Consider the following 22,350-nt stretch of genomic DNA (forward strand, 5'->3'; position numbering starts at 1 on the left):
AATATTTTAAGATTACATATAGTGTGGTAATCTTACGAACTCGTTTTTCGTTCCTCTGATCTTTACGCAAATTGACTTATCACGTGTTCTATATCTCTCCCTGTGTTGACTTAGTAACTATGTTGTCGAGAGGAAATAAATATCCTTCAGCAGTGATGAAGTTATTTTAAATTTTTTCAGTAAAATGCAAATGTCGTGTGACTAGGGCCTCCCGTCGGGTAGAACATTCGCCGGGTGCAAGTATTTCGATTTGACGCCACTTCGGCGACTGGCACGTCGATGGGGGATGAAATGATGATGATTAGGACAACACAACACCCAGTCCCTCAGCGGAGACAATCTCCGACCCAACCGGGAATCGAACCCGGGCCCTTAGGATTGACATTCTGTCACGCTGACCACTTTTTTTATCTCATTTTGTTCTACATTGTTCGTTGAATTTGTTCAGGGTGGACATGTAATGACACCCATTTAGGTTCATTGATCTGTTCACTCAGTTTTTTGTTACAGAGGGTAGCTAACACTCTGACTGAACACGCTGAGCTACAGAGCTGGCACCTCTCAGTTACCGGGGGCGGACATTTTTTTCAGTTATGCAAGCAAACTCGTATTGGGCTGCATCACTTCAAGAGACATGCTTGCAAAATCGGAGACTTCTATATAAAACTTTGCTATCACACTTGTTCAGATCTTTTTCATTTACTGTATGTTGTAGGACACAGAGTGCAAACACACATCCATCGCGCGAACTGCACCTACAATGTGTAATTCATGTATACACATAGTGATTACCTGTACGAGATGTGTTGTAAGGGTATGGTTTCAGTTTTGTCCTATTAAGCTCCCATTTAATTACTCCGTTGCTCTATGAGAAAGTTCTCACCATTGAGAAATTTAGAAACAAAGTTAGATTCCGTTTATTCACATATGAGTCAAATTTCATATAAAGGGGTAATGTTTCAGGGAGTTAAACACCAAGATTACAGTCTCTTCTAAACTCACAGGTTAAATTATGAAGTACCACAAGCCCGCAAAAACCAATAAAGCGTAGACCACTGAAGAAATTAAATATATATTTCCATCCTTTCCAGTAAAAACCATAGCAAGGGGGGACTTACGTTTCAGAATTGTGGGTAACACGTTAGTCAGAAACCGCCAAATTTCAGTATGCACCTAGACCGCAAAAGCAAAATATTTAAAAAAAGTTGCCCCGGACTGCCAACGAAAAGTCAAATCGTTAGTGGAACGGTGAAGAGACGACGGTTCTTACCTGTGGCGAAGCCACGCAGCAATTCTAAGATAGCGCCACAGTTATAAACTTGAAACATTGAAAGGTGGCTACACTGAGCCACAGCGCCAGAGATTGCGCCAAAGAGTATTATTCCGCCGCCTCCACTGGCAGTGCTTGTCGAGAACTCGTAGTAGAGTGTGCTTGTCGAGAACTCGTAGTAGGGTGTGCTTGCTGAGATGTCGTAGTGAAAAGTTCTTGTCTAGAAGTCGTAGTGGAGAGTGCTTGTTCCATGTTTTATACAGTTGTTTGACGGGCTAGACAGCACATGTTGTTCTGGAGATATTGTAATGATCAGAGTGCTTTTCGTCAATATATGTGAAGGTAATATATTCCCTGTTTATTCATTACTTCAGTGTCTTAAATAATGCGTCATTACAGGTTCAGTCAACAAAGCATCTGGCTCGTGTTCTTGTATTAGAGTGTAATCGTGGTTTTCTTACGCAATTATAGTATTTCTATTTTCTTTTAATTACTTCAGTATAAATGGTATTTAAAATTTCTTGCCTTGTTGAAGAAGAACCGTGCCAGATGAGTACGTTGAATCACACTCCCACACACAGAACAATTACACTTGTATTTTGGTTTCGTAGGTTTTGTAGTTGCTGGGGACTTAATTAATTAATTGTGTAAACGAAAATTTTCATTTCATTCTTTGTTGTTGTTCTATGCAGTCAGATTGCGTACAAAAACTAGTCAGGGCCAACTGTTTACGAAACTTCGTAATCGGACATACAGCGACAAAAATAAAAAAATTAAAAAAATATTTGCATTTCATATTTATATAATTAAGCCCCCATGCACGTGGCGACCGCTGCTTCGGATCTTCCCTTGGAATTCTTCTGATCGTAAAAATAGAAGACAGTAGTATTGTTGTAGTAATTTGTAGTTTAGTAATTGTAGTCTATATTGCATGTGTAGATTTGGTAATTGGCATTCTTCTAATGGTATTTTGCAAAATTTATTTTTTGTTGTCTTGTCTACGGGTTTGATAATTTAGTGCAATTATTTCAATTGTTCGTTAATCGTGTTTGAGGGAAGCATTTCGTGTGAATGGTATTGTTGGTGATAACGTGTTATATTCTCTGTAATTTTCGTATTGTGACGAGTTTTGTATGTTTTGTAAATGATTACGCGATCGATGAAAAAGGCAAAAAGGATGGATAGTGAGAATGACGAAATTGTTAACATGGCGAACTCGCCAACATAGGAAAACAGTTATGAATAATGAAGTGGAAAAAAATTTAATAAGTCGGGAAAATAGTCCGGAACCAATTCAAAATTTTTCACGTTAAAAAAATTTTCAGAATTCCAGATTAATGACAGAAGATTCTGGAATAGTATCGAACACAGATAGCTTTACAGCTATGACGAAGGAAACTGGTTTTGCGGGAAATGTTAGGGGCCAAAAGAATTTTGAACCAGTTACTATGGAGCAGTTGATGAGTGCTATATTAAATGTGGGATCACAGTTACAATCTGAAATTAAAACAGAGTTAGGAACAATTAGAACTGAGATCAAAGCAATGGCAACACGGTTATGCTCACAAATAGGAACAATTAAAACCGAGATGGAAACAATGGAAACACAGTTAGGCTCACGAATAGGGACATGTTTCAAAAACATGAAAAATGAATCAAAGAAAGAAATTAGAGAAGAAGTACAACCGATTTTGAATGCTCACAATAATAGTTTAATTTCAACAGAAATCAGACAAGAGGAACAGGACAGAGAACGGGAAGAAAAAGATCGCGTGATAGTACAAAAATTTTCAGAGTTAAATTTACAACGTGCACACGATAAGGAGGAAATATTTGAGAGAATCGAGGAATCCGTACCAAATGACAGAATAAATGACTTAACGCAACAGTATGAACAATTAACTACTAAATGTGACAATACCGAAACCCGAGTCGCGACACTTACGGCAGACGTAGATAAACAGAAAGAAAAAATAGGTGACTCATCGGAAAGAGTTGAGGAGATCTCAGATAAACTGATAAGTCTTAGTTTAAATGGGGACAGAGGTTCGGATGATACAGCTCCATTGCCATTTTCAGAAACCGAAGAGTACCAGAACATAAATAAGCATGTTGAAAATCAGGGAAAATTTAATGAACGCGTCAAAAGGGAATTTGAGGCATTACGAAAGCAAGTCAAACAAATTGAAGGCGAAATCGTAGGAAAAGACAGCAAAGGAAATTTAGAATCACAAATAGCAGAGAGGTTTGAAGAAAATAATTTGTTTCATTTACGGGATGCAACAAGAGAGCGCCAGGCGCGTGAACTTGACAATAATCGACATTCGGACTGGGACAGACGCGGTAGGTCTTTGTCGCCACGAGGAGAAAACTTTGACTATAAACACTTCTTAACTGTTCGGAAATGTAAGAACTTTCGCAATTCTAAGAACGACATACATCCATGTTCATGGTCAGGTCAATTTGCGTACGCACTTCCGCCAAAGTTGCCACTAAGTCACAAACTGGAAATTATGTGCGGCTATTAAAGTCCTCAGGGGATTCACTACACTAAGTGAACATGTGCCGTAGCGTGCATGGGGGCTTAATTATATAAATATGAAATGCAAATATTTTTTTTTATTTTTTTTTTTTTGTCGCTGTATGTCCGATTACGAAGTCTCGTAAACGGTTGGCCCTGACTAGTTTTTGTACGCAATCTGACTGCATAGAACAACAACAAAGAATGAAATGAAAATTTTCGTTAACACAATCAATTAATTAAGTCCCCAGCAACTATAAAACCTACGAAACCAAAACACAAGTGTAATTGTTCTGTGTGTGGGAGTGTGATTCAACGTACACATCTGGCACGGTTCTTCTTCAACAAGGCAAGAAATTTTAAATACCATTTATACTGAAGTAATTAAAAGAAAATAGAAATACTATAATTGCGTAAGAAAACCAGGATTACACTCTAATACAAGAACACGAGCCAGATGCTTTGTTGACTGAACCTGTAATGACGCATTATTTAAGACACTGAAATAATGCTTCATATATATTGACGAAAAGCACTCTGATCATTACAATATCTCCATTCGAACAACATCTGCTGTGTAGCCCATCAAACACCTGTATAAAACATGGAACAAGCACTCTCCACTACGACTTCTAGACAAGAACTTTTCACTACGACATCTCAGCAAGCACACCCTACTACGAGTTCTCGACAAGCACACACTACTACGAGTTCTCGACAAGCACTGCCAGTGGAGGCGGCGGAATAATACTCTTTGGCGCAATCTCTGGCGCTGTGGCTCAGTGTAGCCACCTTTCAACATGCATATTGCAACACAAATTTTAGTGGCCAAGAATACATGACCGCATGTGGAGACGCTACGTAAGACTGGCAGGTGGGAAACTGTCGACGCAGCGGACGGAAGTTCCGCTAGGCGGTGTTTGCAAGTCTGGAAGTACAAACCAAGAATAAAGTAAAACATGTAGTGCTTAGGCAATGAAAATGGATTTAAAATAGGTGACAGAAGCAAAACAGATAGATGTAATAACGGGTAAAGAAGAGTAAAATATCCTTTAAGCGTGGCACTGTTGACCGTGAACTAGTCAACTTACAGTGCGCTGCAAGTAATAATGGGTATTATCCGAACATTATTAATTTGTTGTGCAAACAAAAAGAAGACAAAAGTAGTAGTTTAACAGAAGATAATTTTAGTGATTCCAAAAGCAAAATTTCTTGTCCTCCCGTTCTTAGGTAGCATTTCCTTTCTGCTCACTAGGCTGCTTAGGACCTAGAGTGTTAAAGTAGCTTACACTACTCGTGACACGATCTAGAATCACTTTATACATAATGAGCATCCATGTAACTATAAATTCTTTCATTCCGGCGTTTATAAATTAACATTGTATGTTGTAAGACATAAATTAACATTCCTTCATTGGGCAGTGTGGCCGTAGGTTCAGAACGAGATTTCAAGAGCTTATGATCGCTAAAAAAGTTTCAATTAAAAATAACTCCTCGTTCATCGAGGTTCTAAAGACTAGCGTACTCATAGAACCTATATTAGAATCGCTCCAAATATTGTATCGTGCACAAAAAAGGACTTTGCTTGAGGAATTGGAGATTACCAAGAATTAGATGTTTTGTAATTCAATGATGACAATTTTCAAAAAGCTGTAACTCAGCGTTGGCATAACTTTCCCCATTACCTCTCATATTTTACATTTGGTTTACGAACTTTTTTCTATAATTTATATGTGTTTTCTGTAGGCGCTCTAAGGTTCATGTATTTCTCAAGCACGTTTCGTCTTTAGTCTTGATGCCAACAGATTGCGCCATTTGTTAACATTTTATTCCTTTTGTTGAGGGTCGTCATTTAGTGACACTAGATATTGAGCGTCAGTGACAGAGGGGAACAAAGGTCATTACTTTGTCAGAGAAACGACAATGTGTGGGTGATGGAACGGCTTCTTTCGTTGGCTGAGAAGGTGAGGTGTGAGAGAGACATTAGTGGTTCCACTAACAGTCATTTATTGAGACATAAGACCCTTTAAACAAACCGACAGATACTATGTGTTTTAACTCGTTCAATCCCTCGCGGCGGCGGAGTCGTAGCGTGCAGATTCCGGTGACAGCTAATGCGGTGACGGCTCGTGTTACAACTGCACGCCGGCGGCTATTCTTCCATTCAGTACCGTACCTGTGACTCACTGCAGCGGCCGCACAGTCTACTCCTTGTGAATTCGCCCGATGGGTTATTAACAAGCGGTTACTGTGTGGTGCGGTGTGCTATGTCCCGGAATCGAACCAGAGACCCTCAGGTTCGGCGTCTTCTGGCGGAGCTCACGAACCTCTAGCTTCACAGGTGATCCATTTGGTGAGGCCGCAGTCCCTTCGTACTCACCAGCCCCACCCACCTGGGTGAGGACCACATTAACTTATTTCTGGTAACATCTGGGATGGCATCTTCTGCGCTGACCTATTGGCGTGGCACCGACATCGTCTTCTGTCGAACAGTGTAGTGGCTACGTCGCTGTAGCGAAGTATGACGTCCGCTGACTAACCATCGGTCCGTCCGTGCAGGCAATGTTTCTTCGTGACTTCTTTCTCCCCTCAAAAAACCTTCTCCAAGGATCGCCTCACACCTGTTTGGCAGTGGTATTTATTGGGTGTTTTTTTTTTTTTTGCCAATGTCGCGAAGTTCACAGGGCGGGGATTGATTCTTTAGTCGTTGATCTATGCTTCTCACGTTGGGCAGAAAGGTGACCAATGACGACACATATACCGGCTTTCCATTCTTTTACGTCTATACTGGCGTGGTCAAGCATTCTCCTTTCGTCCTCCTCCGCATCGCAGATACGTCGCGCACGTGAGTTCAGTATGCTGACAGTTTCTGGAATATTGACCGCTGATGTGCGAACTGCGCTGGTCATTGTTCTCCTTGGAAGCATTGCCCGTCTGCTCGGTCGTTGATCTATGGAAGTGCTGACTGCTGGTGAGCAAACTCTGCTGGTCATCGGCCTACCCCCGTTGGACAGAAACGTGACCAATGTCGACGCACGTGCCGACTTCCTTGTTCGACTGCTGCCGCTTCTGAATATTGTGGCTTAATGTGTCGAAGTCTCTAAAATGCTCACTTAACATACAATAAGCCTTTACGTATTTTTCTTCTTTCGACAACCATAGATAAGTCGTAATTATTATACACCCTACGCTTCTTTAATTGTTTTTATAACTATTGCACTTATATCACCTATTTTAGACCTATTTCTCATTTGCATTTAGTTTGTTTACCACTATATGTTTTACTTTATTGCTATTTATTGTACTGCTAAACATGTAAACTTCGCCTAGCAGAATTTCTATGCGCTGTGTCGGCAGCTTCCTGCCTGCCAGTCTTACGTAACGTGTGTAAACGCAGTAGTGTATTCACGGCCAATACAATTTGTATTCCAATATTAATGTTTCAAGATGAGATGTTTGGGGGTATGTGAGCATAGCTGCATGACTTCGCTGAATGTAAGACTCGTTATCTCTGTAAACCAGGTAATAGATTCAGGATAGGAATGGATCACATCAACACGTGGAAGGGAGACCCATCAGATAGTTCGTCGTTTCCACCAAATCAATATTATTTAAGAAAAACACACTGCTTAATTAAATTCCAGATTAATAACCATCATGAAAACCATCAGAATTATAGTGACATACAAGGTGACAAACTACTGAAATTCACCAGTCTAAGAAAAAGGAAACAATATTCACCGAAAACAAAGCATCTGTGTTTATAATAGTGAGAATGAAATTCGACTCATAATTTACAAAATTAATGAGTTAATCACGCCGAACTCCACAGCCTACAATCCTGGCGGCAGTCGCTACACCCAGATATAGCTGCAAGGAACAAGACAACTACCCAACTTTTGCTAGGTATGACAGATGACGCGGCAAAGCGCTCCCGCGGCAATGAGGTCCCCGGCGTTGGGCAGGATGCCGTCAACGTAGTAGCCCGGAAGTCGCGGCTGCAAACGCCAAGGTAGACTCGCGTGTTTTGCAGTCAAGTGTCAACATAAATCACACGCAAGACAGCAGTCTCAAACAATAACAGAATATACACTCACAAATGATGAGATTCGCTTTAGCAAGGTAAATACAGCTCCTAACCTTAGATAAAACCAATAATTAAAGCCAAACTTATATATATATATATATATATATATATATATATATATATATATATAAATGGTTCTGTCATACGCAAATACATACGCCTCTCTCTAGGTAAGATGATAAGCGAGTACATGTAACTGACAAGGTGCAAGTACCAAAAGAGCAGATGCAGTTAAACCCTCAAGCAAAGCAGAAAATTTCTTTCAGTAGCAGCCATACGTAATTAAATTATGACTAAAACACATCAACGTAGGTCAGAATAAATGCAATTTACTAAATCACAATTAGATTTCAGATTCACTCCCAGTACCTGGTACAGTACCATGACATTGCCACCTGGTACAGTGCCACTCACCGGTGTTACCACTTCAATTCATAACATCGTACCCCAAGCGGGTGCACACAAGCGGTTTATCAATTAACAGAATTATGTGGCTTCAAAGAAGGCTCACTAATAACCATTGGCCACTCTCAAGCCAAGACACACTGCATATCAGACAAATACATATTATTCACTGAACACGACACAGTAATAATGCGCCAATTTTCCTTTAAACAATAAAAGGACAGGGCCAGAGTGTACATAGGCAGTACGTTACGGTCCAGCCTCCCGAGTGTGAATTATCCTTTTAACTCCTCCTCAAATAAGATAAGGAGGTCCCCGTCACCAGAGCTCCAGAGCACGACCTTCGTCACCTTCTTTAGCGGCTGCCCAGCATTCGACAAGTCGCTCGGCGATTCCGTTGGGTACATGCGTTCTCCATCCCAAACTGCCCAACCAAACCTCCCCGCCAGGCATTGCTGCTCCAACCCTCCTCCTTCCGTGACGTGCGGCTCACAACTCACCCGCAGTGCCTAGCCTCCACACCTAGACCAGGAAAACGAAAGATAAGTCACAAAGGAGGTAACTATCGATACTAGTGCCAGAGGTAGTCAGGCCAGCAAACCGACCGCCACGGTTCAATCCCCTCTCGGTTCCAGTACGAGTTTGGCTTTGCGTTGCTAGGGCAACGTCTTCTGAAATGTTTTACTTATGCGTTCTAGATTCTGGCTATTTATGATTAACGCGTTACGCGCATTTCCTAAACGATAAGCCCCCCTTCACTCTGGCTTTTGTACAGTATTTTTAAAAAGATTACCGCTTTCTCGCGCTGAGTAAGACCGTACCGCTAATCTATTTCTATGTACTTCTCCGATGTGGAAATTCTGAAGATATTTCAACAAGGTGCAATTCATCAATAAAGCCTCAACTGTCATAGCAACCGCAGACCGCTCTGGCCGAGTGCTTCTAGGCGCTTCAGTCCGGAACAGCGCTGCTGCTATGATCGCAGGTTCGAATTCTGCCTCGGGCATGGATGTGTGTGATGTCCTCAGGTTACTTAGGTTTAAGTAATTGTAAGTCTAGGGGACTGATGACCTTAGATGTTAAGTCCCATAGTGCTTAGAGCCATTTGTCATAGCAACCTAGACTGTTTTTCTTACTGAAGAATATCACTAAGGTTGCTGTACCATGGCGAGAGGGTTGGAAGATCCACATAAAGAGAGTATGTTGTCTGTCCTTCCAGTGATTTTTGGGGCGGTGTGGTATCATCCCTAAGGACACGGGGTGAAGAATTTGCTGTGAGCCTAGGCTGGCAGCGCGCCCTGGAAGCCATCACGCGGTAACGACGTTACGCTGCGCCAGCGGTGTCGGCCACGCGAGGAAGGCGGGGCAGCAGATCGGAATGTTTTAGGACGCCCGGCTCTGGTATTAGGGAAGAGTCTTTCACCACCGATGCGCGTTAAAGGAGAGCGACACGGACGCATCTGCTGTTTGCCAGAAGATGAGAAGAGACATTCCCCTTGAAAAACTTCGAACTCCGATAGTTGGGAACACGAGAAATTTTCTCCGCATTTATTGCGTGTCACCAACTGAAAATATGTTCATAGTGGGTTGTAGTACAATCCCCTTCTAGAATTTGTCTGTAAGTTCCACGAAACTGACCTATTTATTGATTGTGGATTGTTCATGCTTTATATTAATATGATACAAATTTGTAATGTAGTCATCACTAACGTAGAGGGGATGTAATTTTATTAAACTTTCAAAATTTGTCAACATTGTTCTAAAAATTATTCGACCTCTAACACAGAATCAAGTTATATTTTGCAACTATTAAAATACCAGGCCACTACATTAATAAACCAGAGATATCTTTGCAACTTTTAAGGTACTCATTTGATGCGGCGTATCACCTTTTATATGCCACGATATGTCGAAAAGGCAACGGCAGCAAATTTTCATACCTAGTTTCAAAAAAATTCCAAAACTCTGCTGAAGTGAGAAAATTATGCAACTTTTCACATGAACTAACTGCACAAGTGCCTGTTGAACGATGCATAGTCAGTGGTGTACGAGTATTACCTTCTTGCACATGTAGGTACTTCAGTCAACCTTCAACTACGTAACAATGGATCCCTGAAACTTTTTGTGAGTTTTAACTGTTTTCCCCTTTCTAAAACGTGCTAATATTAATCAAGAAATGTAATGGACGGTATTACACGTCACAACACTTGGTAGAATTCTCCAAATGCAGAGACTTTTCGTATAACACTTTTCTCGAACTGTGACGTCCTGTGGAAAACAGAGTTCGCGTTCATTCATAACCTTATGGGAACCTCTCCAAGTATAGTGGGAGCTATTACAAAAATTCTTGCTATACATACTTTCCATCAACATCTCCTTTCCCTCCCTGGCGTCCGCTCACCACTCCTAGTGGCCTTTTCCCACGCTGGTTATTGGTTAGAACCGGTGGTCATGATTGTAGAAGCTACAGAAGGCTAATTTATGGAGGCCGGAGCAAAGTATTTTACCCTCAATACCACTTGTAAGCCACCTGCTGATTAACAATTCCAAAAAATACGTCGATTTGTATCTGTCGCCTGAGAGCTCTGACTTTCAAATACATTACTTTGTTCTGGGAAGACCGGTCGGCCGTTATTTTGTCGGAGTGATCCACATCTGGATGTTCGATAATGAGCGATCGGTGGGCACACGAGCCGGTCAGGAGTACTGCTAACTGACGCTGCTCACTGCAATAAGAATAACAGTCATTTAAAACGAATCGATCTGTGTGAATAGGACTTGCGCATTGAGGGTTCAGCAAAAATGTTGTTGTGTGTACAGACAGTTCATCCATTCGATGATCTCGATGTTATCGACATTGATACTGGCAATACATAGGGCCAGGGAGTCCAAGACTTTCTAGAATGTTTCAAGTCTGAATGCGAACAACAAATGACAACAATAGAAATATTTTTTCGTATGATATAATTAGAAAATAACAATTTTCTGATTTTTTCTTTGGGAAGAACCCTAGGGTCTTTAATGAGTGAGTTTGCAAGTATCAGAATATGGCATAAATCGCCTAGCTTTGGTTCCATTGTCTCAGAAGCTTCAATTTTCTACATCACCAACGGACCGCAGACCTTAATACATGATATAAATTTCAACTAGCTATGTCTACCCGTTCTTGAGGAAAAGGGTCTTGAACATTCGGAGTGAGAGTCAGACAGACAGCAGAGTCATCCCATTTCGGTTCCTTTTTCACCTACCGTACGGAACACTAAATGATTCAGAGTGAACACGGAAACAGAGTCCACAGTCATGCTAAGAACAATAAACATTACAAAATGCCTAATGTACAACAATGGTCCCTGTCGTCTTTGTCGTTCGCTGACCACTTTATTTTTCATCCACAAAACTGATTAGCCGTTATGAATAGTACTGATTCTCACGTCTATATATCTTTTAGGAGCAAATACATAACTAAAACCGCAGAGAGATGTCAAAGGAAAGAGATTTTACAATATCTTCCTAAGTATCCGATAAATTCGGGATGTTCGGAAAATCTTTCTTTCAGCTGACATGCACTCTTCCTTTTCTTTTTGCTGGTGAACAACTGCCCACATACAACCAAACTGTAGATTATCTTTTTACTTCTGAGTGGAATGGTGCCATAGCAAACCGATATACGTATAGCTAGACAAGGATTCGATCAATGGTCTTCACGTCTACGATTCCGGAGCCTTAGAAATGTGTCACATGCTGTGAGTGTCCTCTAATTCGTTCTTTCGGCAAGCGAGGTGGCGCAGTGGTAATACGTTGATCTTCAATTCTGGAGAACGACGCTTTAAATCCCCGTCCGGCCATCCAGATTTACGTTTTCCATCGTCTGCTGACATCAGCTACGACGAATTCTGAGATGTGTCCTATTAGCAGGATACGGCCGATGTCCTTCCCTATCCTTCCTCAGTCCGAATTTGTGTTCCATCTGCAGCGACCTCGTCGTCGACGACATGCACAGTAGTACACATCTAAGCATTTTTCATTCTTTCAGAAATAATGTGATTAGTTCACATAATGGTATTTTATATGCCCTCGGAATAATAGACCATCGTTTACAAATATCTGTAGAATCTTGGTCATGGATCATGCTGACATGATTTTGCGCACAATTAATTGATGTTGCCTACCGACAACAACAAAACATTTTCTATGTAACACAGAAATATGTAAATCTACATCTACGCGACTTCTCTGCAGTTCACACTTAAGTGTCTGGCAGAGGGTTCATCGAACCAGATACAGACTATTTGTCCATCATTCCACTCCGGGACAGGGTGCGGGAAAAACAAACACTTAAAATTTTATGTGCGAGCTTTGATTTCTCTCATTTTATTACGATGATCATTTCTGCCTATGTAGGAGGACGTAAAAAATATTTTTGCCATCGAAGGAGTAAGTTGGTGATTGAAATTTCGTGAAAAGGTCTCGCTGCTACGAAAAACGCCTTTGTTTCAATGACTGCCACCCCAACTCGCGTATCACATCCGTTACAGCCTGTCCCCTATTTCGCGACAGTAAAAAAACGAACTGCCCTTCTTCGAACTTTTTCGATATCCCCCGTTAATCCTACTTGCTAAGGATCCTTTATCGCGCAGCAGTACTCCTGAAAGGGTCGGACAAGCGTAATGTAGGCAGTCTCTTAGCATATCTTTTGTATCTTCCAAGTGTTGTGGCAATAAAATGCAGTCTATCGTTCGTCTTCCTCACAATATTTTCTACGTGATTGTCCCAGTTTGTTCTGTGCCATAAGATCTTAAGCTGATAAGAGAAGCATTGGCTACTCTCATAGGTGATAGAAATATGCCCCGACATTTTTAATGATATGCAGAATGGAAATATATTGCCCCAATAACAAGCTTACAAGGCTGTCTGATTCCAAAAAATCGATGAAGTAAACAAAATTCAAATGGCTCTGAGCACTATGGGTCTTAACATCTGAGGTCATCAGTCCCCTAGAACTTAGAACTACTTAAACCTAAGGACATCACACACATCCATGCCCGAGGCAGGATTCGAACCTGCGACCGTAGCGGTCACGCGGTTCCAGATTGAAGCGCCTAGAACCTCTCGGCCACAGCGGCCAGCGATGAAGTAAACACAAAGAACACACTTTCATAAGTACAATTCAACAGAGAGGGAAAAAGGACCTCCATTCTTCAAAATAGTTCGTAGACGTGAATGGTTTAGTAAAAGCGACAGGTTGTTGTTGTTGTTGTTGTGTGTAAGTCTTCTGCTTACAAACCCTAATTGTGCAATTGTGTGGTCACTCCTATTACGTGCACCTAATTGCCGTATGCAACAAACAGTTAAAAGATCGTTAATACAGGCTTTAAATTCCTATCGGGCGAATTATGATGACATCTCAGTGACAGTGCTACCATATATTTAATATCAGCGTCCAGTGATGCAGAATCATATGTAGTCTCGCCTTATTCAGTTCATGAACTCTAATTAGCACGCAGAGAGATACTAGAATTTGTTAATGTTAATAATCGGCGCCCTTTTCTATAGTTGAGTCTCGATTCAGTAAAGTGACAAGGGAAGAATATCACTATATTTCACAGCAATACAAGGCGGCGCCTCAGCAACATGACACATTTTAGTAAATACGAAACAGCAATACCTGTGTTATTTCGAATACGATGCAAAGTTCCTTTGTACATACATGCATGTCCAAAGGATCTTTGCATCGTATTCAGGATAACATAGGCACTGCAATATCGTATTTAATTTATCCGCCGATACTGGGCAAGCGACTTCCAGGCAATATGTCGCGCCTGTACGGAAATATACATAAAGTACGAATACAAATTGTCGACACATGGTTGACGACGTATGAAAGTTTGAGCCTGGACGCGAGTCGTGCACTGACAGCTCGCGACAAGCGGGAAATCCGGGTTAGGGCCCGGTCCGGCACAAATTTTCACTGTCATCATTGCACTGCACACATGATGGTTGTCCATATTCGCAACTGCGAATACATTTAATGCATCTAAGTAAAGGTTGTATGCAGGAGAACATATTCCTGGTAAATAATTTAGCAACACTTGACTTCAGTAACTGCTGAATTAACTTTTAATACTCGACGGATCGCGTCAGTTTTTGTAAAATCAGTGTTCGCGTTGCTGACTCTGTCAACCAGCCATTGTGTTCTTTAGAGGTCGAGAAATACTGATTTATTAAGTTTAGTATTAAATAATATTAACTTTATTTTACCTTTTGCATACATAAACATATATTTTGATGTTTGAAATTTATTTCTTCTCAATACGAGCAGGTAGTTGCAAAATCTAATAAAAGTATGCTAGTCTTTTAACAAAAAAATTCTAGGACACACAGTAATCTCACTTCTGTTCGAACTACATTTATTTCGCAGTGCATATTACTTATACAGCACTTATTGTATCATATTCCGGCTGTTTATTAAATGTGTTGTTATTTTTCTTATGTATATTACTCATCCTGTTTCTCCAAGTCATCCACAGTGTTACATGGCCACTTCTCACAGACAATGCAACACAGACAAATGGCTCTGAGCATTATGGGACTCAACTTCTGTGGGCATCAGTCCCCTAGAACTTAGAACTAATTAAACCTAACTAACCTAAGGACATCACACACATCCATGCCCGAGGCAGGATTCGAACCTGCGCCCGTAGCAGCCGCGCAGCTCCGGACTGGAGCGACTAGAACCGCACGACCACCGCGGCCGGCCAACACAGACATCTTACCCTGATAATGAACTGTGGTAACAATATTCTTTTTCCGCCACACATAATGCAGCGACTCTTCTTTTTGTTTGGCGGCTCTTCCAGTTGTCGAGGATCTTCCAATTTACGAGGTGCCAAAAAATATTTTTGAGGTCATCTGGAAACGTAACAATATGGGTGGAGTCTTGTACCTAAATGAGCTTTCATAAGTTGTTGAAACAACTGTTTCAAAAATTTCCTCCTTGGTTTTATTGGATTTTCCGCGTTGGACTGAAAAAATATTTGGGCACTAATCCCAGAGATATTTAGCAAAGCAAACCGTATTGCCATTGTTCATCTATTTACACGAGCCACAGAGTAGTTACTGCACGTCTAGTAATCTGTGTCAACGCTCGCTTTGTCATGTTGTCGTCCATGATGATGTGTGGCTCATTGGTTCCTTCATCAATTGTGCCTTCACCGTGCACGGTGCTAAGCAAAACAACACATTTAGTCTCTTTGGCATATATGACACCATTGTGATACCTTTCTGGTATCCAAACAGTGAAGACTCAATATTTCTGGATTTCAGCGGTAGGAAAGCCGGAGGAATATATATTGAACCGTGAAGATCACGCGGAGTCCAATAAAGTTGTAACGAGCGTCCAAGTAATGATAAGTAGGCAACCTTTTCGGACCTATTCCACTGCACGTACGCACGCACACGACCAAACACAAGCACGCGGAGGAGTACTAGTAAACAAACTCAGCTAACCTCACACTGAATTCTGTTGATCTTTCCAGACATCTTGTACGTAATAAATACTGTTCAGAAACATTGCTTTCCGTCAAACAAAAGGTACCTTTCACTGATTAAAACTGATCAAAATACGTTCAGCCGAGATGTAGCCATAACACAGTAGCTTCTTAACACTCTTACTCGTACTTTCTGAAACAAAGACATAACTCGTCAGTCCATGACTCTACAGATTATTGCTGTTTCTAGAAACTTACATATTTAACAGTAAATGTCATGGAATCGGAAGCTACTGTGCCTAGCAGTCCACGTGTTTGTGCGTGTGTTTGTGTGTGTGTGTGTGTGTGTGTGTGTGTGTGTGTGTGTGTGTGAAAGAGAGAGAGTCCTATAATATGTGTTGTTCACTGAAAGAAATTTTTATTTCTTTTCAGAAAACCGACCAGGACCGTCCAATCTTGGGAATGTTATAAGTCAGCTCCTTCTATGTAAAACCATCACACCTGACTTCAACCAGGAAGAGCTGTGCAGTATAGCAAAGGACTCGCAGGATGTTTTGAAGCTACTGCAGGACATGCAAGAATATCTCCCTAAGTTGGAAGCAGGCACCGGTAATGATACAAACGACTTTAATCCGTTTTTAACACATTCCTCTGATGCTGAAGCGTCCTTAACAGTAGTTTCTTTCTCGTGTGTTTGTTCATCCCCATAGACGTACTGAGCACACTGGAAAAGACTCTGTCAACGTTCCTTTAAAAGATACAACCAAAAAGGCTTGATTACTGCTATTAAATTAGATTATATTTACTTTCATTCCATTTGATCCGTAGTGAGGAGGTCCTCCAGGATGTAGAACGTCAGAAAAACAACAATATATGATAAATATTTACAACTAAAACAAATAAGCTAATGTACCATTCCACAGGTTCCAAGTGGAATGATCGTCAGTTTTTAATGAACACTATATGAAAGAGTCATTTTACAAATACTAATGCACTGAATTTAAAATAAAAAAGTTTTTTATTTATTTATAAGGTAATAAACGTGTCATACAACAACTAAAGTACTTATTTACAATGAACACATTACTGCACTGAAATTGTGCAGAAGTATACAAATCATTTGGTTTTATTGAGAAATTCATCAATGGAGTAGAAGGAGTTGGCCACCAATAAATCCTTTAGGCTTCTCTTAAACTGAATTCCATCGGTTGTTAAGCTTTTTATGGCTGCTGGCAAGTTATTGAAAATGTGTGTTCCTGAATAATGCACACCTTTTTGTACAAGACTAAGTGATTTTAAATCCTTGTGAAGATTATTCTTATTTCTATTATTGATTCCATGAATTGAGCTGTTGGTTTGAAAAAGTGGTATATTTTTAATGACAAATTTTATTAAGGAATAAATATATTGGGAAGCAGTAGTTAGTATCCCTAGTTCCCCTAAAAGGCTTCTGCAGGATGTTCTTGAGTTCACACCACATATAACTCTCACTGCACGTTTTTGTTCCCGGAAAACGTTAGCTTGGCTTGATGAATTACCCCAAAAAATAATCCCATATGACATTATGGAATGAAAGTAAGCATAGTACGCCAACTTTTTCATTTTTATATCCCCTATGTCTGTTACAATTCGCATTGCAAATAGAGGAGATTTGTTAAGATGCTTCAGCAGTTCTGTGGTGTGCTCCTACCAGCTGAATTTATTATCAAGCTGTAATCCCTGGAATTTAACACTGTCCACTTCTTCTATCTGCTTGTCATCATATGTTAGGCATATACTCGTGGGACACCCCTTACAAGTTCTGAACTGCATGTAGTGTGTTTTTTCAAAGTTTAGTGACAAATAATTGGCTAGGAACCAGTGATTAATGTCCAAAAATATTTTATTAGCTGATCTTTCTAAGACTGCACTTGATTTGCTATTTATTGCAATGTTTGTATCATTGGCAAACAAAACGAACATGGCATCTGGTAATGTTACTGATGAAAGGTCATTGATATACACAAGAAAAAGTAAGGACCCAAAATGGAACCTTGTGGGACCCCACATGTAATTAGTTCCCAGTTGGATGATGCCTGATAGCTTGATACATATCTCTTTCCTAATAACATCCTTTGTTTTCTGCCAGAGATATAAGATTTGAACCATTTTGCAGCATTTCCTGTTACACTATAATATTCTAATTTATTTAAAAGAATATTGTGATTTACACAGACAAATGCCTTTGACAGATCACAAAATATACCAGCGGCCTGCCTTTGACCTATTACGGTATCAGCTGATACTCTGGATGGCATGGGGTCTATTGTAAATTTGGATACCTTTTCGACCAACGCAAATGAGTGATTCTCCAAGCGAAGGAGCCACAGTCTTATACAGTTAGGACCATTAACCATCATCTTGGGAATATAGATCTAGTAATGTTACAGTCCTCATTAAGATAACAACAAATGGTAACATCTGGGGTCGATATAGCTGTTTGGTTCAGGCACCTTTCATCTCAATATAAAATCCAATTTTCGCGTATTTGAAACATCCTCATCATATGGTAAATGGTCCTCCAAATACACCACTTTTTGCACCTTGTTTTCGTGGAAGGAGACTTCAGATCTGCCATGAATATTGTGCTGCGTATGTTATGTGACGGCAAAAATGCGATTCTGAGAGAGGACAAGTTACTCTCTCATCTATATGTCGCATACGAAAAATTATTAAAAATTATATTAGAACCTGACGCAGCTTGAGCGAGACTCTAGAAAGTTAACAGCCTGAGCAGACGTTGATGGATCCTGGTAGGGCGCTAAACGCGTGAGGTATTTTTATCATTCTTAGATCAAAGAAACAGCTTGTTGGGAGTTGAAAGCAATTGGTGGCGAGCCCATTCCTTAGTAAATTTTACCGGACAGACCCACAGCCGTACAGGGCAGCCCCCTTGACGAGACAGGACTCCAGCAAAACAATGCCGCACTATCTGCCATGGTGCCAGTAGAAGCCTGGTAAAACAGGCATTGTGTGCAGAGCCACGAGTAATAAAAATTCACATGTTTTCGTGTTCGCCGATAGTGCAAATAGACCAGTGACCCACTTCACTCAGCCACCTCAGTTGTATAAGAAACTCCGGCGTCTGAGAAACGGTTAGAACCTTTATTACACCTCTTAGCTAGGACTAATAAGCTCCGAGGCATGGGCAGTTTAGATAAAGATCTTTGAGATTGTATCTGTTCACTTGTTGCCGTGGGAAGTGACACGACTTCACAGAAAATCATCTCTTCCCCCTTTGTGAAAACTTAAAAAAGCTAGTAATTGGCGGTTTCTTCTTTTTTTCAGAGACGCAGGTTTCTTAACTCTTGCCCTGGTTCGACATGAGTTTCTGCTGTCGTGTGGAGCACCTCTAGAGCCCTGTGATTGGCTCAAGACAGCGTAAAGGTGGTGTCATTTGTGCACTTTGCAGGAAAACTGAATCTTTTTTCTTGAGAGGTGCGAAGCACTCATGTGAGGGACATTGGTCTGGTAAGCACTTCTCGTCGAAGCTCTTGCATGTGTCATTGGTACCTGCGACCTGTCCTGAGACTGACCTCACTTGCAAATATTTTAGACGGGGGAGCCTGTGGTGAAGTTCTTACTCTACTGACATTGGGACTTCAAACATCTCGGAGTACTCGTTTACCGAGGGCACACTTGTTCGTTTTTTGGTTTACCAATATAGACGTTTGGTATCCTTGTGCGCTCTGCGCGTACACGTGAGCCAAATTGGGCCTTGGTACGACCAGCGAATGGGTGTGTTACACACTGAAATCTACAGTGATTTCAGGGCTCTGGTAGAGAGCAAATTGCGATCCGTGTGCCTGATCGCTAGACCGTTAGATTTTTACATTCCTTTGGTGGCCGCAGTCGATTAACAGGTGCCGCCTCCATGTCTCACCTCCGCCGCACACACCTCGCCAGCTGTAAGTCACATCGCCGCACGAAATACACAGGGTAAGGTACTGCCACCCCGGCATTGTGAGGGCGTACAGATGTCAATCGCCACTTCCTCTCAGCTGCACCTATGTAGAGAAACGTCAGTAAATTTGATCAATCAAAGTCTGCTCAGCGTCAGATCAAATCAGCTTTCGCTATCCACACTTTTAGAGTCAGAGTACTTGACTCACTGACCACCTAGTTAAACTGCCTTGCCGTCCAGGATCCACCCAGTGGAGTAGTAAATAACCTGCTAGTTGTTTCGGGTATTCAATCTATTACTTGTTTAGAATAATTTATGTCTGGTTTGAAAAAATACATGTTGTTACTACACTAAATCTTGCTTACATTCCCAATCAATTTATATAGTCCCACCGGAGTTACCTTTCAATTCTTCTGACGCGTTAACATGGTCCACTGTTTTCGTTATTTCTCCAGTTGGAGCCTGTTTTACTTTGGGCTTTAGAGTAGAAAAGCCTTTTGCGTGCAGCACTGTTCCTTATCTCTAAACACCGATGCGAAGCAATGCAACTGATTCCGAAACGATCGTTCGATAACGAATCGCACAGAACCACCTTTGACCTCATATAGTAACTGTTACCTTAGTGATGAAACTTTCTACAGCCACTGACTTGAAATGCTTCAGCGATCCTGATTTGTAGTGCTTGCTGATTAATGTTAATAAATACCTCCACAGTTGCATTTAATGTGCAAACCTACATAATGTTGAAGGCTCATTCCTGTGAGAAGCACAGAAACACTCCAAAGACCGCCTGGCACTAGCACAGCTCATGTGTGCTCGTCATGTTCCAGGACTTGCCTTTAACGTCATGTGGGACGATTAGACTTCTTAAGTTATGATATTTTCACAATTCTTTGAGGGTTTGTAGAAAGTATATTTAGCGTCACTTGATGACGTTTATTAGAACGAAACCAGTTTTGGCACGATAAACCTACCTTAAATATAGCAGTGGTGGTTTTTGTTAACATTTACATGAATCACTGAGGAACACAAAATGATAAAGTTTGTTTTCTGATAACTTGTGATATGAGTTCTTTGTAGTCCCTGAGGTCCTCTACTGAGAATGTAAAATATGTTTGAGGATCGGATCATTTTCAAATCTCCCACTTCACGGTGCGCACACTGTAGAGACAATGAGCTCTGATGTGTGTGCTCTACAGGGGTCCATGGCCAGTCGGCCGGTTCACTTCTGTGTGACGAAAGACGTCCTCTTCAAAGTCGAGAGTGTGTCGTGTCTATGGAGCACCACAGTCAACTCCCCCAGTTGCGAACCTATCAGCTTCTCGCTGGCGTTGTTGCAGTCCAGCGAAAATAGAAGTGTCATAAGTCATAGCTGTCACAGGGACTGACAAACGCGCCCGCTTCTCAGTTTTTGTGAGAAAAGTGTGTGCAAGTTGGGCACCAAAGGAACGTCAGCGTATCATTAGGCGCAAAGGATGGACATCTCTCGTATACATTTGACCCATTATCATCGCGAGAGAGATGGATTTTTACAGCAAATCGTTACTGTAGACGAAACCTGGCTGCATCTTCACGAACCGGAAAGTAAGGCTGAAAGCGTCGTTTGAAAACACCCATGATCACCAGAAGTCAAGAAATTTACTCAGCCTTCAGCTGTTAAGGTTCTTTTAACACTATTATGGATCGTTGAAGGTGTAGGAGCCGTTCATCTCACGCCAAGAGACGAAACTGTGAACAGTGAGAACTATTGTGGAGAGTTGCGAACTAAATTGAAATTTGCAATCAGATCCAAACGCAAGGATGGCTGACATAGTGTTTAGTGTATCTGGGATTGTAAAACAGTTAAGATCCTTAGACGCCAGGAAGGCATCTGGCCCAGACGGTATCCCAGTAAGATTATATGTTGATTGTGCTACAAATATAGCGTCATTCTTATCCATCGTCTATCAGAGATCATTGGAACAGCGGAAAGTTCCACTGGACTGGAAGAAGGCCCAGGTCATAGCAATCTATAAATAGGGTAGAAAATCGGATGCACATAATTACCTGCCAATTTCACTGACATCGATTTGTTGTAGAATCATGGAACATATTTTGTGTTCAGACGTAATGACCTTTCTAGACTCTGAGAAGTTCATCTGCAGAAACTAGCACGGTTTTAGGAAACAGTGGCCATGCGAGACACAGTTGGCCCTCTTTGTGCATGATATACAACAGGCTCTAGATACTGGCTCCAAGGTTGATGCCATATTTCTCGACTTTCTAAAGGCGTTCGACTCAGTTCCACACTGTCGCTTGCTCCAAAAAGTGCGCGCTTACGGTCTATCCGATGACATATGCAGTTGGAGAGTATGTTTTCTAACAAACAGAGAGCACTATGTCGTCCTGAATGGGGTGACTTCAACAGAAACAAGCGTAACTTCAGGTGTGCCCCAGGGCAGCGTAATAGGTCCACTGCTTTTTACGATTTACATAAACGATCTGGTTGATGGTACTGACAGCGGCATTAGACTGTTTGACGATGATGCTATAGTCTAAAGGAAAGTAGTATCACATGAAAGTTGTGAACAAATCAACGAGGATCTGCAGAAAATAAATGCGTGGTGTAATGATTGGAAGTTATCTCTCAATATTAGT

At 41.2% G+C, this 22,350-nt stretch overlaps 1 protein-coding gene across 1 annotated transcript in view; it reads left to right on the forward strand.

Annotated features, from left to right (window-relative positions):
- The window catches only part of LOC126484358 (uncharacterized), a 322,214-nt gene that overhangs the window by 290,573 nt on the left and 9,291 nt on the right, over positions 1–22,350 (forward strand). The window contains exon 4 of the mRNA XM_050107828.1: positions 16,203–16,379. Coding sequence (XP_049963785.1) covers positions 16,203–16,379 — 177 coding nt within the window. The remainder of the gene's footprint in view (positions 1–16,202; positions 16,380–22,350) is intronic.

Source organism: Schistocerca serialis, chromosome 6, assembly GCF_023864345.2.
Source record: "Schistocerca serialis cubense isolate TAMUIC-IGC-003099 chromosome 6, iqSchSeri2.2, whole genome shotgun sequence".
Taxonomy (NCBI): Eukaryota; Metazoa; Arthropoda; class Insecta; order Orthoptera; family Acrididae; genus Schistocerca; species Schistocerca serialis.